Raw genomic sequence first — 16,384 nt, forward strand, 5'->3', positions numbered from 1 at the left:
GCCCATGGCATACACTTTATATGCTTTAAATGACATATGGCATACTATTTATGCTATAAATGGCATATATTCTCTATATGGATTATATATGCCACACTGTAGATGCTCTAAATGGCATGTGCCACAATTTATTTGCTCTATGTGACATATGCCGTACTGTATACGTTAAAAAACATGTGCCATACTGTATATGCTTTAAATGGCATATGCCACAATATATTTGCTCTGTTAGACATATGTTGTTGAATAGTTTAATCTTATGCAACATTTTTTCTAAGATTATCATATGCAGCTAAATGTCATAGAGTAAAACATCTATGTGATAAGAACTACCTCCAATCTTTGAGAAAAAACTATTTAATTAGTACTTTTACTTTTTAGCTTGGACCAGGTCCCATCTGTTAACGTGGAGGAAGTGGGATAGATGACCTGTACTGTAGCCAGCCACCAGGTGGTGATAGAGACGCTTTGGGTTCACTCTATGATAGATAGATAGATAGATAGATAGAGAGAGAGAGAGAGAGAGAGAGAGAGAGAGATAGATACTTTATTGATCCCAAGGAACATTTGTTATAATAAAGTAGCACAAAATTGTAATACTCAAGGTAAGTACATCAACTGCACTTAAGTAGGCTACATCACTCAAATACTTAAAAGTAAAGTTTAATGTACAACTTCTTATTGTTATGAGAGACATCATTAACACATGTGATCTCTCATCAGGTCCTTGGTGGTGTTGAGTTTGAACGATGTGGGCTTGTGTAATATGAAGGGGGGTGGGGGCAAGGAAGCAGGGAAGGAAGCAGACGAGGAGGCGGTGTGAGTGTTGGGACGGGACACCGCTTTGTTCGGCAGTAGGGGAGGGGAGACCGACACTGTGGCTCTGCTAGGAGCGTTAGATCCGATCTGCTGGGGCGGACGACCCTGTCTCATCTCTACCCGGCTGTGGTTTGAACGCGCGGCTCAGACATTCGCCTTCCTCGCCCGGACTCTGAGGATCTCCGTCCAGGGATGTCAAAGCGGGTCCGAAGCAGGGAGGTCTGCGCTGATTGCAGCGCTCCGGGTAGGGATGGCACACACAGCTAGCTTCTAACGTTAGCTGCCTGGCTAACCACAGCTAGCCCCGACTACAACTCAACGTCCAGTTAGCTAATAGCCTGGTTAACGTTACCGAAACGCACTGCAGTCAATTAGCGGTTTGCTAGCTACGTGGCTAATTGTGGCTAAGTGTGTATGGCTTCTCGTGGGAACGTTTGTTGTCGCGTTTGTGTTGTCACAACAAGTTGAAACTCTTAACCTGTAATATCTGCTATGTTGTCTAATTAACGTTGGGTTAGCTCAATTAGCTAGTTTGCTAACTCACCCACATCTGTTTTGCATCTGTGACTGATCATATCTTGGATATGGGGAAGCGAAGCTGGTGGGTGTTTATCTGTGGCTGTCAGTTAGCATACATCATCGTCTGGGTGGAGTTCAGGAAATATCAAGATGCTTTAGTTTATTGTTGTGTTTATCATCAGTATTTACACTGAGGCGTTAAAGGTTCAGTTTGTAGAATTTAGTGACATCTAGTGGTGAAGTTGCATGTTGCAGCTGAATACCCTCACCCTCCCTTTCCAAACATGAAAGAGAACCTGTGGTAGCCTTTTAGTTGTCATAGAAACTCAAAAGGTGTTAAGTTTGTCCAGTCTGGGCTACTTTAAAAAACGTGGCTGCCTCCGTAGAGAGGACCCGCTCCCGGTGTAAAGATAAAGTATTTAAATATAAAGGGCCCATTCTAGGGTAAAAGAAAATTATTTTATATTCAATTTCACCTAATTCTTACACAGTGAACCTTTTAACTAAAACATCTCGCATCTTCATCCAGAGCCACGCTGGGCCTCCGTTAACAGGGGTGTGTTGATCTGCGATGAGTGCTGCAGCATCCATCGAGGTCTGGGGCGACACAGCTCCCAAGTCCGACACCTCACCCACTCTCCGTGGCCACCGTCCCAGTTACAGGTGAGGAGACACGGACTCAACTCACACACACACTCAACATCACGATGCAAATGGGTAGAAACATTTATCATTTATAATATCCAATAATATCCAAGTGCTAAAAACAGGTCAACTGGACTTGGTTGAGTATCTGGAAGACGTTTCATGTCTCATCCAAAGGGGTTGTTCAGTTCTTCAGTATTTTATAATAATAGTGACGTGCAATGTAGATGTTACACAACCAGTGAGGCACTGGGGCTAATGTAATAATAACTCATGTGATCTGTTTTGTGGTTTCCATGTTTTAGATGGTGCAGACGCTGTACGGCAATGGAGCTAATTCCATATGGGAGCATAGCCTTCTGGACCCTTCCTCCTCAGTGAGTGGGAAGCGTAAAGCAAATCCCCAGGACAGAGTTCAGTAAGTGCTTTTAAGGATTTTGAAGTGTCAGTCCTGATTTGGGCATGCTTGTTTGCACTTTGAGATGAATAATTGGCCCTCTGTGCCATGAACATGACTCATGGCCAGTCCGTCAGTCCACAGTGACTTGAAGAAGTTAAGGAGGTTTGATCTGTTGACGTTCAGATCGGGAAATACACAACAAAATGAACCAGAATGGCAGTCAGTAGAGTGCCATGCCTGTGGCAAGGCCCCAGCACTTATGAAACCACTTGAAATTCACTACATCCAGATTTTTATTTGGATTTGGAGCAAATTACACACACTCATGAATATCTGTCCCTTATACATGCCTGTTCTTTTTTTAATGGTTCAATGAAAGTGTTGAAAAATGCCCTATATCAGTGTTAAAGAAAGAAACCCCATCCTTCCACGTAGTTTGGTGTAAATCTGTTAAGTGTTTTTTGTGTAATCCTGCTAACAAACCAACGCAAATGAAAACATAACCTACTTGATAGACGGAATGATCAGTTTTGATGCAATAGGGGTAATATCCTAATCGTGTCAACCAAATGGAATCAATTTGGTAATTTGGTTGATTGACTGAATGACGATGCAAACAAGTACTTTTAAAGCGTTTATGCAGCTTTTAACTCTCAGAATGTACTGTAGCCTTAGAAGACAATAAAAAATCCATAAGGCTGAGTTGTTATGAAGTCATCCACTGCCAAGTATAAACACTGTGTCGGTACTGTGTCTGGCTGATGGAGTAAAGATAAATAGTCGGCCACATATAAACACAACCATGCCAGAGCAAATGCATTCAGTCACCAGACAGATGCAGACAGAGAGTTTGCAGGGCAGCAAGCAGGAGGCGGCTATCCTCTATCTCAAATACAATGTTCAAGATAAATGCTATTTTATCTACTGCATTGATAAAAGAAACTTTCCCAGGGTACAAAGAGTCTTTAGAGGAACTAAACCTGTGTTTCAACTGGAGGCAACAGGACCAAAATGAGTTCCTTTAGGAAAGCTCCAGTCTATTTATTCTGAGGGTTCAGGAACTGTTAGTGTGGAGTTTGCTAATTGGACAACACCGACTCTGCAGCTGCTTCAACTTCTGTACTGATTCAGTCACAAAACAAGGAAGTATTCTGCAATTGATGAAATTTACTTAGGTTTTTTTACTTTAAAAAGAAAGTTACATTTTGTTGTTAGCTTCCCCATCCGTTTGCTGTAGTATACTGTACTTTACTCTATTTGTACACGGCTATAGTTGCTCACATGACAGTGAGAATAGAGTTTTAGATGTGAATTTGCAACTCTAATCTTAAAAGCTGTCTTCCTTTTAGAATCCTGTGTTGTGGTATGTCAGAATGTGGAATTGAGGACATCCTTTTTTGAAAGAAATGTGTTCTATGTTGTTTATCTTAGATAAATATGTGTGATTGCTTCTGTGATATGGTCGTCAATCATGGACCGTATTTTCAATGTTCTTGGTTTTGATATATGAGCATCTGTTGTTGTTTTCAGTCCCAACAAGACAGAGTTCATCAAGGCCAAATATCAAATGCTGGCGTATGTCCATAAAATGCCTTGTCGGGAGGATGATAGTGTTACCGCAAAAGACCTCAGCAAGGTGAGAAATAAATCTGTTGTTTCTTCTTTATTCAACAACATTTAAGTGATGTGAGACTAACCCAACATGCAAATAAGCTTTTAGGGAACAGTAAACCCAATGGTGATGTGTTAAACGGCTGCATATTACTCCAATGATTGACCACAGCAGAGGAAGTGCCTTTTTCATTTTTAGTCTTTGATACCGGAGCACTCTTGTAATTTCATAAGTGACGTGGTCTTTTTACATATCGATTCTTAAAATTTAGTGCTGCTCTGTCATGGTGCTACTCACATTTTTTGGAACTTGTCATGCTTTTGCTGTAACTAGACAGCCTGTCTGACCTCAACTCTTGGAGCAGCTGCCACTATTTCACACTTCATTGGATTTGCGTACTGAATTCATAATTTCCACTCAATACAAATAATTTACAAAGGTTACAAAGGTTTTTGTATATGAATATTATTCATATACAAAAACTGTTTTAACGAGTAAAGTTTATGAACATATCAAATAAATGTTTATGGCTGTTTTTGAATTTAAACGTATACATTTTTATAATATTTTGTATATCTTATATGTCTCTTTTATAGATATATAAGATAATATATATATAGATGGTGAATACTGTAATATAGATAGTGAATACTTGTTTTATATATTTCCAGCAGCATTATGTGTATTTATTGCATATATTTCCAGCTGGATCATATCAATCAGTTCTTTGCAGATGTCTTGAGTGTAGCCAACCCTGTTTGTGTTCACCATCAAATCAAAGCAAACCTCCTGTCGACCTCTTTTCAGCAACTACACTCCAGTGTTCGGACTGGAAACCTGGAGACCTGCCTTAGGCTCTTATCTCTGGGAGCACAGGCCAACTTCTTCCATCCAGTAAGTCTAGAAGAATATAAACGGGGGAAAAAATGTTTTTGTAAGTTGACATCATATTAATCCTTCATCATTACATTGTTTTTGGAATCACAGGAGAAGGGAAACACCCCACTACACATAGCAGCAAAAGCAGGTCAGGTGTTGCAAGCAGAGCTGTTGGCAGTTTATGGAGCTGATCCCGGAGCTCTGGACTCCAGCGGAAAGACCCCCATTGATTATGCAAGGTAAAAAATTGGTCTACATTTTCCGTTTAACATTTTATTAATGGTATAAGCATTGTAAAGTCTAAACAACACTATATAATGCTTTTAACATATAAAAGTTTATAAGAAGTCACAATATGGAACTAATTATTTCCAGGCCTTGAATTGTATTGTAATTCATAGTTAAGTACATGGGCTACTTCTGTCTCCTATTTGTTTCTAGCTCTGTAATCAGAGCTCAGTGCTGGTTCCACAGAAAAGATCTAGTTCAAATGAACTAGAACTATGTTTCTGTGTATGTTAACATTTGCTGTGGTTAACATGATTTAGATGGTAGTGTAGCTTGAAGCTCCACTGAATCACATGTGGCCCAACTCACTGGTGACTGTGCTACAGGAAATGACACACATCCTTTGGAGATTTAAACAAGTGAAAAAAACCGATGTGTTTATAATGTGTACTATGTATAAACTGACGTGTCAATGACGATATTGCACATTTTCAATAAAGGAAAAATTAACCGTTAGAAACAGGAAATAACACAGTTGCCGGCTGAAATGGCTACAATATTTAGCAAGCTTTGCACTACAATGAACACTAGACAGGCCCAGTGGGATTTTGTCAGTGTCTAATTCAATAAGGGTATGACTAATGGAGACGGGAGAGGAAGGAACGATTCTTTAGTAAAGTATGCTAGCTGAGTCAGCTCAGAAGTTAAAAACAAAGACTTGGAAATAAAATAGGAAGACGGAAAATAAAAGATACTTCAGCTGATGGTAATGTGTCACGTCACATTGTACAAATAATTTAAAGTCAGAGTCAAAATTGTATACTTTATTGGCATAGCAGAGACTTAGTGGTGTGTTCTCCCTCTGTCATCATGGCCAGCCGACACTCGTAGACGTTCTGTAATCATATGCTCGATATTACTATGTATTACTTGGAGCTACCAAACCACCTTTGTACCCTAATTGAGAAACATACTGTATTTTTCTGTGACCTTCATAGACAGATATAATAGTTTAAAAGTATATCTCCTGAGGTATTCTTCAGCCTCAGTATTTCTGAAATATGACCTTTTTGTTATTCCTAATCTGTGCAGACAAGCTGGGCACCAGGAGCTGGCAGAGCGGCTTGTGGAGATCCAGTATGAACTCACTGACCGGTTAACATTTTACCTTTGTGGTAGAAGACCGGGTAAGTACAGTATGTACATTATGCATGACTGTATGGCATTCGAGAGCAAACATCTGTGCTAATGACTCTGTCATCCCCTTGTTTTGTCGTAGATCACAGAAATGGGCAACACTTCATCATTCCTCAGATGGCAGACAGGTAAGAGCTATGATCCAATTTGAAACATCTATTATTTATAAAAGTTGGGATGTTGTAAAGCACAGAAATCAATACCAAGTGATATTATCATCTCCAACAGCCCCCTAGCGGCTAGTTAATACAATATAGTTTACTTTTAATTGTATATTATAGACAGCATGATAGTCATTCACAATATAATTACAATCCTATTTCTCCTGTGCTGCATTGGATGGATAAGAAATAAGTAAGTATGTCTGTTACTTTTGCCTTTTGTTTCTTTTTCTTTGTTTGCAGGAAAATAATTATTTATGTTTTTTTTTTTGTTCAAAGCAGTCTGGATTTGTCGGAGTTTGCAAAAGCTGCAAAGAAGAAGCTGCAGTCGGTGAGACAATCTTACTTTGATTAGTTTCCTGGCGGTTCCAAAGTGTAATCTCTCTTTTTCACTGACTCTTCAGTTGCTCTAAAACTGAAGCAGGAATTCTGCTTTATTTTGTTATAGCTAAGTAACCATCAGTTTGAAGAACTTGCCATGGATGTTTATGATGAAGTCGACAGGAGGGAAACAGATGCCGGTAAGATTGTAAGAATTGGAAATCGTGTATGTAACACTTTGTATGCATGTGTTTTTAATTGCTAGTATAATGTTTCTTTTTCAGTGTGGTTGGTCACTCAGAACCACAGCACACTTGTAACCGACACCACGGTTGTACCTTTTCTGCCGGTCAACCCAGAGTACTCATCTACCAGAAACCAGGTAAGCATGTGTTGCCTCTTAGTCAAACTTTAATTTGAAGTCTGCCCTGTGTTCTCTTTTTTATGTTTTGAAACACTTGTTTGTTTTTTCAGGGTCGCCAAAAATTGGCAAGGTTCAGTGCTCATGAATTTGCCACCCTGGTGATCGATATCCTAACTGATGCTAAACGGCGGCAGTGGGGTAATTCCTGTGACAGTCCCAAAGGTAGAATATTTCCCTACTCTGTACTTTTGTTTGGATTTTATTATTGTTTATTGCAGTAAGTGTACTTGTTGTTTGGTAAGTACTTATTTGCAGAAAGTCAGTAAATGTGAACCATCTTAGCTGTTTTAATGGGCTACAATTGTGGACCATGTGTGCGGATGTAAATGTGGAAAAGCTGCATTAAAAAAACGTTTGCATTCTGCAAATTATCGAGAACCACATCACAGCCTGTTTTCTTTCGGGTGTTTACTCAAAGACAAAAGATTGTTGGTATATTAAAGACGAGTGAGTCCTGATTTCTGGATTCAGTTAAAATAAAATTAGTTCCTTTGCCGTTTAAATTAGACAGCTGCCTTTAGCTAGCAGGGTTTGTTTTAATCATCAATCTTTTGATCTGGTGGTCTTTCTTCAGAGAATGTGGAGCTGATCCTTCAGGGAATAGACAGTCGCCACAACAGTGATAGCCAGGACAATGATCAGCCAGATTACGACAGTGTTGCATCAGACGAGGATCCAGTACACGAGGCCACTTGTGGGGACAGCTGCAACGATGGAAGGACCAAGGTTAATGTTTGTGGGACCCGGCTTCAATTTCAGATATTTAAACACATCATGTTGCTTTACTGTTAAATTCATGCGGTCCAATGTCACATGATGTCCTGCAGAGCTCGGAGTCGTCGGACCTCTCTGATGGACCAATCACAGTGCAGGAATTCATGGAGGTGAAGAGCGCCCTCACTGCGTCAGAAGCCAAAATACAGCAGCTTCTCAAAGTCAACTGTCACCTCAGTGAAGAGCTGCGGTCGATGCAGAGCAAGGTTGGTGAATCCACATCTAATTAATAATCAAAGTTTACAGGGGATTTCCAATTTTTAATCAGATGGAAGTACATAATAATTTTCTTTTTTAAAGTCTATAATAACAGGTCGGTTGAATAGTATTTATGATATTTACATCCTTTCTGATTCTCAATGCTCACTTCCAGTTGCATTAGGATTATCACTGATATGCCTTTTGTGACTCTATTACAAAGGCTTATTATTGATCACATCGCTGTATTCATTTCACCCGCATCTGCTTTGTGACTCTCAAACAGTCTTGTGTTGCGTGTGCAGAATCCTCCTTTGTGTTACCAGAGACATTAAGTTATTTGATATCCTATGTAGGAATCACAATATGTATGTATGTATGTATGTATGTGTGTGTGTGTGTGTGTTGCCAGGAAGACTAGAATTCTACATGAAATATAAAATTCAATAGGGATTCTACACCACGAGAGAAAATGGATGCTGTGTTTCAGAAGGAGTGGAATTCCTGTGGCGATAATTAACTATCACCACAGGAATCTGCTATGCTGCGCAGTTTAACAGCCAAACAGGATTTAGTGTAATAGTTCTTTGTGATCTGAAACGGAGGATTCATACAGAGCCTCAAGTCAGATGACAGAAGTATTTATTCACAAAACACAGCTTTACAGAGAATATTATGATCTTCTATCGCAAATCTGCAGAAGCATCAAATAGCCACAAGTCACAAACCACTTACATGTGATCATTAGTCTTGACGTGTGGGTGAATCACTAGATCTATCAGCTTGGCACTCACCAAAATGTAAATGATCTGGGTCCACAACTGTTATAATTTTTAAGTATCAAGTATTTTGTATTCTACTAGCTTCCTTATTGCTTAATATGACTCACCAGTAGATTTCCATATCAGCCACAGTGTTATAAATTCAGATCTGCACATAGTTTCAGTTTTTTTTTGGCAAGGTTTTGAGGAGCCTCCCCATTCTTTGCAAAATTTTCCACCCACCACCACTTAAAGACATTGTTGAAACTATCCTGGTTATTCAGCAAAAACATAACCAGGGTGTGGGCAGTTTTTTTCATTTTTTTTTTCAATCATTCTCATTTCATTCACTTGGACCCAATCAAAATGAGGCTTTGTCACTTACGCACTCATTTCTCAATATGGCAGCATTTCATTCTGTTTTCCTCAATGGCTCAATGTTTCACACTTTATCTCCACACTTGACTGAGAGACAGTGTACTGACAATGACAGTGTGCTGCCTCCTGCTGGTTTATTTTGTCCTTAACGTCTCTGCTCTTCTCTGGTGACACAGATTGATCTTATTTCATTTCCAAACATAACAGCTAATTTTTTGAAATCTCCCTTATAAATATTGCATATTCTAAGACAAATGAAAAAGACAAAAGCTCTGTTAAGAACTACAGGTAACAGTATTCATTATTTTATGTTAGACTGGGAATATTCAGCTCTTTACCTTATCGGATATAATATAAACTGATATCCGAAATATATATTCTGTACCTTTTTTATATGATAATATTCATTACTAGAATACCACTCAGTAGATAGAATACCTCAGACAAGGCCCAACAATCCACTTCAATCAGGCCACACCAAATTGTGTATACTCATCAGTCCCCTGAATGTGCCTGATTTCTTTTCATCAAGATCCTTGAATTATTCCTTGGTAAATTGGTGAAAATATCAAAATACACAATGTTATAAACAGGATAAAATAAATTGTGTGGATCTCCCCATTTTTGGGATCTGTGCCTCAAACGTAATGACTTCTTTCTTGGCCCATGTCCCATCATCCTTCCACTGAGCTTTGTAGAAATCCATCTAGTAGCTTTTGAGTAATCCTGCTGACAAACAAACAAACCAACCAACAATCAAACAAATGGACAGGAGCCAAAACATAACCCCCTTGTTAGAGGTAATAATATTGACAGGAAGCTGAGCAAGTCATGTTTCTTATCTACCGTTTTGAAAGGAGCTCTGAAATGCTGTTGATGTAAATAAGGGCGACCACTGGTGCAGCAGTTTCTCGGTGGGGTCAAACTTCAGTTGTAGCTGTCAACACACAGTGTCAGCATTTCATTTGTCAAAGAAACAAACCTTCTGTTGTGAGGAAAACTTTGAAGGGAAACTAAAAACAAAACAGAGGTGAAGATGAACCCCCCCATTGAATTATTTCTTTTCTCCTGGAGGCTTTGCTGCATTCTACTCTATTATTGATGTCTGGCCGAGCTTTTGTAAGGAGATCGGCCCCCCCAGCTAAAGTTGCATTGAAAGGTATTTTGTTCTCTACAGTTGAGCACCCTGCAGACTGAAAACACAACCCTGCGATGGCAGACCCCCAGCGGACAGCAAAACACCCAGGGGCCCCTTGGTCGACACCCACCCCGCGGGGGTCGCGCCATGTCGATGTATGAGACAGGATCTAATCCGAAGCACTTCTCCCACCGAGCCGAAACAGCCAAGCACGAGGATGGAGTCGTTTTACAACCTTTCCCAACCAATGTAAGCACAGAGGCACCAATGATCCTGCTGGATTTGTCCTCACAAGACAAAATAATGATGCCTGGCTTGGGGCTGGTGTTGGTTATTCATTCGTTCATTCAATCATTCAATCATTCATTACATCTCAATAGAGTATGCTCAACTTGGTTTGACCCCTTTCCAGATTGGGAGGGGTCCTTTGGGGACGGCTGCGTCCTCCCTCCCTACCTTCCCCTCCTCCCTGTCCTGGTCGAGGGACGAGAGATCTCGAAGGGTTAAGTACCAGAGTTCCCCTCGGTTTAGAGGCAGCCCCAGGGGACAGTGAAAACCGTCCCCCTGCTTGACCCCACAGTCTTCTCTCTCCTGACCTGTGTCTTTTTGAACTGCTTTTTATCAGCATCGCGTGCCTGCATGCACCACAGTGCCTCTGCTGCCATTCAGTTACCAGCTTTCTCTCTACGCTGAACCTCCACCTGAGCCGCTGTTTGAATGATCCGACAGGAGCGTTCAATATCCAAGAAAGACAAATGAAATGGCTCATCACAACGCGCTTATTAGCCATAACCACTGATAAGAGAACACACGGTTTACATTGGGATTTCATTGCATCTACTAATTGCATCCCCTGCCGTATGCACTGTTATATCACAATGACATTGTTGTGTGTTTCCTCTTTTTTCTCTTTATCTGCTTAAAAACAAAATGTCTGAAGGTGTGATTATGGCTTTGTTTTCAGAAATGCATGATTCTGACTTGTGCTCACAGTAGCTCCTGTGATAACTCTCTGCCAATCATATACACTACATACTATGTATATATTATGATGCTAATCCCCCGATTTCTCTGCAGGGCTGTAGTTTAGAGGGACGGAGCACCATGCTGGAGAGTGACAACGACACTACACCCAACCACTCTGAAATGGAGGAGATTGGGTAAAGGCCTTTTTAAGTACATTCTTTACCTTCCAGTCTAAAGTGACAATGACTTCAGGACTCATGCAGGATTAACTGAATTAACGTGCTGTTCAGAGAAGACAAAGAGATGGAATTAGAAATGTCGGCAATTAAGTCTAAAATTAAATAAGTGGGGAAAATGTTTCTTGCTTCTGGTGCTACAGATTCAATTATCATTGTAGCAAAAGCTTCCATATTTTAAAGTCACATGGGTAGTCATTTTAGTTTGGGTAGATTTTTTAAAAGATACCTTTATTGGTACGAGTTAACAAATTGAATCAGTTGGTTTTGGCTCTGAATTGTGACAGCCAGCCTCAAATTGAATTGAATTTAAATAAAATCACACTTGTTATAGACTGGATTATCATCTGCAATTTACATCTTTCCCCCCCAAAGCTGGATAAACCAATGCATTGCAGTGCTTGGCGCAGAGAGCAGTGATAAATGCATTTTCTTCTTTTGCATTTCTAGAAGTCCTCCTTCAGCCTCTGATACGATGGAGTCGGAGGCGGAGGGTGAGGAAGATGCCACCCTGCCGTGCACAGAGGACGTCATCTGTAAGACAGAGCAGATCACCAAGAACATACAGGAGCTTCTCAGGGCTGCTCAGGAGACTAAACATGAAAGGTACTTTGTGATTATGTATAATTAATAAACATAAAACGTTTTAGTCTAAAACATCAAGTATATTCCAAGTTAAGATCAACAGAGCCCGGTGTTTTTGTAAATGCTGTAATCTCTGATTCAGCTTCTTCTAGGTCAGTGGTTCTCAATAGTCCTCCTCTGAGCCCAGGGCCCTGCTGGTTTTCGTTCAGTCTAGCTGGCTAACTGGTAACTGATTATCATGGTGAATGAACTCAGTCGCTTAATATATAAAACCAGCAACGCTCTGGTTCCAGAGACTTTGATTCACTGGTTCTGAGCCTTGTAGACCGGCCTCTGTCCCGGTGTCCTAGAAACTCTCCATCTGCTGGGGCAGCAGGCCGTGTCATTTAATGCAGCTGACAGGAAACAAACATCACATGAGCGTGTTCCCCTGTGACCTGCAAAATCCCCCACGACTTACTTTGGTTACTGTGGTTTCCTGTATTCGTTCATGTGTTAATATTGTGCATCTTTACTGTTAGACACTACTGCTCTTCATTTTCCTCTGAGAATTTTAACCATTTTTGTCATGTACATTTTTTAATATATGGAGATGAACAGTGTATCATCAGGTTAAAGCTCTCGGTGTTAATATGATGTTGTGAAGAGTATTTCTTTCTAGTATGTCGCTGGTCTAATGAAGGCTTTCACTGCTTCATTATTTCCTTGTGTGCATTCGTTGGCATAACAAGCAGTCAAATCCCATTACCTAGGACTACTGTAAGAGGTGTAAACAACTGTAAATAACATGTGAATGAAATGTGCGGCGTTAAAAAGTTATTCATTGTTGCTTCAAGGAATTTGACCTCAGACTGTTTTGTTTGAGTGCTCTTGACAGGGGAATGTTTGCGGTGGCACACGAGCGGTTGATCAACCTTTTTGTCTCCCACCCACACCAGCTTTCTGCCCTGCTCTGAGAAGATCTGCGTGGCCGTGAAGGAGATGGCCGCCCTGTTTCCCAAGGTAAGATGACTCCCACCAACAGCCTGGTGTCCCCTCCCCCAAGTAATTAAAGGATTTGTTGTTTGTTTGAAAACGGCCAAAGGTAATCTAAACTGACTCGTCTACATGATGGGCCTCGTTCATTGCATTACTTAGTTTTATGTTTGCAATTCATTGGATTACTTGGTTTGTTGTTCACACACACACACACACAGTGCCCGTGGGGCTACTGACCACAACGAGAGTGAATTTATAGGCATTGTCAAATTTTTTTTTTTTTAATCAAGTCTTCATCATCCCTCTTCCCCCCCAACAGAGGCCGTCCTCTGACACCGTGCGAGGGTCTCTGTGTCTGCTCACTTCGAGTGCCAGCCGGCTGCACGGAGAGTGCCACAAGGCCGCCGATCACAGCCCGTGCCCGTCGGACATCCAGCTGGTCACTCAGCAGGTCATCCAGTGCGCCTATGACATTGCCAAAGCCGCCAAGCAACTTGTCACTGTGACAACCAAAGAAAATAACAACTAACTAAAAAACCCAAAGACCTTTCTAACCCGCCTAAAATACAGTTGATCAATGATTTTGCTCATTTCAGCTTAATCGGTTGACACCATTTTTCTGTTTTCCAATATGAATTAATCAGTGGGATCATTTCAATACATTCCTTGAGATGAGGAAAATCTGTACAAAACATATACAATGCAAAATCATGGATCATTCAACAGCTTTATTTACTTGATTGTTGTTGTACCGTGACACTATGGAGAAAACAAATATTACAAAACCGGTTATATTCTTAACCTCACCTCATTAGTGTAATCTACACAATTTCCAAAAGTGCAATGTGTGGTTAAGTGTATATAAAACAATCAGCAAAACAAGTAGTTGAGCTTTCTACATTGTACTAAAGTAAACACCAGAGGTCATCAGTTGTGCTCCTTGAGTCATGTTTCTGGCATCAAGTAACAGAACAGATTTACTTTACAATTTACTTTCACCATTTCAGTTTTTTTTTTTATTTCTTAAGATGCAACAACAGTGTTTAAATCTTGAATATCGATGCCACTTGCTTAGATGTGAGTTTGTGTATTAAGCAGACTGGTTAGGAAACCTAGTGTCGGTGCATTGAGCAGCATGTGAGTACGGAGTGTGTGAACTTCAATTCCATCCAGTCCCTTCGCTGTGGTTGAAGGTGTGTAAGTAAAGTTTCAGTCCTTTTTTTTTTAGTTCTAATGTTACAGCTATATTTCTGGTGTTTGTGTGAGTGCGTGTGTGTGTGTGTGTGTGTCACAGAGACGGCCCGTGTGAAATCCATTTTGAATCAATTTTAATAGCATTATGCAAATATATAAGATGTATGTATCCATGTAATTCTCTATCAAAATAACCCAAATGCTATTATATTTATAAAAGTGTATGTCATACCTCTAAGAAAATATCAATGTTTATTTTCATAAGCTTTTGTTTAACATGATGCTCCTCGCAGGCTAACGTGTGTTCTGAGGTCTGGGACGTCTCAGCCAGCAGTTGGTTACAAGACGACTTGTGATCTCTTTGTTTTCTTCGGTGTGGTGCTGTAACTCTGGTGTGTCAGACGCCGCCTGTGGTCAAACGCGTACCGCCATGTCTTACAATCAGTGATAACGTAAATGTGCCCTCTGAGTTAGAGAACCCGTCGTGGAACTCGGGTTCCAATGTGTCACTCATTGTTGTGTAGCCAGGTGCGTTTGAGCGAGGGGTGGAAAGACGACTAGAATACCGTGCACGAGAGGAGCTACCTGTGTCTGAATGTATCTGTAAAATATCTCTTTCAAAAAGATGTACACATCGGTTACTAATGTGGTCAAAGAGCCAGTGGTGCATCCTGACTATAACCCCTGAAATATAAAAATGTATTCAGCCCCTTCACTTAAGCAAATTCTCTCAAATTCAGTGAACAACTTTTCAGAACTCTGCATGGAGAAGAAAAAAGAGGTTCAAAGTACAGAATATATCATTAAAGGAGCGTTTTGTTTGTACGTTTTGTTATTGCGAAAGCCAACCCACTGTTTACTGTTCAGCAGGTTTAACCACGAGCTTTGGCTAACATACACAATACATGAGGTTTTAATCCGTACAGAGACAATAAGAGTTAATATTTGCTTTAGGCTTCACACGAGTAAAAGATTAAATGGTGATGCTGTATTTGCGGCGTTTCTTTCAAATGGCTCCTTTTAATAATGTCTGTTAATTACAAAAGTATTAAGTGATCCTTCTCTTTCTGTACTCGAGGTCCTCGAGGTACGAGCTTTTCATGAGCTTTCAGCAGCAGCTCACAGTTTTTAGTAATTATTTTTCCAAATATCTCCAGTATTTGTTCGCGTGTACATCTGCATGTACAACTCCTGACGATACCGTGCCACGATGACTGAGAATCCTAACAGATGTATTTTTTTGTACGTTTTGAAAAAGATATTTATTTTCTTCCTGTTCTTTTTTTTTTTTCTTGTATGTCCTGTGATGAGAGATGTGTTTTATCATTAAGCACAAGTCATTTTCGCTTTCCTTCCCTTTTCTTTTTTTAAAGTGATGCAACCAGTGTTATTTTCATTTTAATAAACTTTAAAACGTCATAGGAGAATTTAAAAGCAAGACCGTGTGACGTTTGATGAACTGTGGCCATAACTAACAGGATGAAATGTGAAGCTGATGTAAATGTGGATCAAGAATAGTGTAACATCTTACTGCCAGTGAAGCTAGTGGCCATTTAAAGCCAATGGAGGTAATTAAATGATGATTATTTCATTGCTCTAATTTCAAAATGTCATTTGTAAGAGGAGGAATGTTTTACTTTCAGTTTGCAAAGTCAGCTGTTTTTTTACTTTGAATCATTAATCAGAACAAACACAAACTAACTGGGTCTTGACAACATTAACTCTAATAACTTAACAACGTAGTTTTTTAGACGGTAGATGAATTGTGAAGTGTTCAGTATTCAGTTGCTCTCCACTCCTGGTTCCAGCCCTGACATTGAATTCCCTGTAGTCTGCCACTGTCCCTGTGGTTGAAAACACTCCCTGCCTTAGCTATAATAAAGTATAACTCGTACCTCAGCTCTTTGTGGTGTTTTTGTGTTGTGTGTAGTGTGTGTTGTGTGTGTGTGTGTTCCCTTCACACCGACGTGT

At 40.1% G+C, this 16,384-nt stretch overlaps 1 protein-coding gene across 9 annotated transcripts; it reads left to right on the plus strand.

The window, feature by feature from the left end:
- The first annotated feature begins 812 nt into the window (after nt 1–812).
- git2b (G protein-coupled receptor kinase interacting ArfGAP 2b) lies at nt 813–16,312 on the plus strand. Of its 9 annotated transcripts, none has more exons than XM_035184691.2 (21): nt 814–1,063; nt 1,868–2,001; nt 2,289–2,401; nt 3,914–4,019; nt 4,803–4,889; nt 4,983–5,113; nt 6,195–6,289; nt 6,382–6,427; nt 6,648–6,653; nt 6,740–6,791; nt 6,909–6,981; nt 7,066–7,163; nt 7,256–7,367; nt 7,780–7,937; nt 8,033–8,185; nt 10,494–10,703; nt 10,867–10,956; nt 11,532–11,614; nt 12,107–12,262; nt 13,180–13,243; nt 13,539–16,312. In XM_035184691.2, the coding sequence occupies exons 1-21, from the start codon at nt 1,012–1,014 to the stop codon at nt 13,746–13,748; spliced, it is 2,229 nt and encodes a 742-aa protein (XP_035040582.1). In that variant the 5' UTR covers nt 814–1,011; the 3' UTR covers nt 13,749–16,312. The 9 variants fall into 9 exon arrangements, with proteins under 9 accessions (XP_035040591.1, XP_035040582.1, XP_035040583.1 ...); XM_035184692.2 differs by having other exon boundaries at nt 6,743–6,791; XM_035184693.2 differs by having other exon boundaries at nt 815–1,063; nt 7,780–7,931.
- Nucleotides 16,313–16,384: the final 72 nt, after the last annotated feature.

Source organism: Hippoglossus stenolepis, chromosome 18 (genome assembly GCF_022539355.2).
Source record: "Hippoglossus stenolepis isolate QCI-W04-F060 chromosome 18, HSTE1.2, whole genome shotgun sequence".
In the NCBI taxonomy this organism is placed as follows: Eukaryota; Metazoa; Chordata; class Actinopteri; order Pleuronectiformes; family Pleuronectidae; genus Hippoglossus; species Hippoglossus stenolepis.

Coding starts and splice junctions, on each gene's coding strand:
- git2b (XM_035184691.2), top strand. CDS start 1,012: ATGTCAAAGCGGGTCCGAAGCAGGGAGGTCTGCGCTGATTGCAGCGCT. Junction 7,368..7,779: donor TTCCTGTGACAGTCCCAAAG/GTAGAATATTTC, acceptor GTCTTTCTTCAG/AGAATGTGGAGCTGATCCTT. Junction 10,957..11,531: donor GGGACGAGAGATCTCGAAGG/GTTAAGTACCAG, acceptor ATTTCTCTGCAG/GGCTGTAGTTTAGAGGGACG.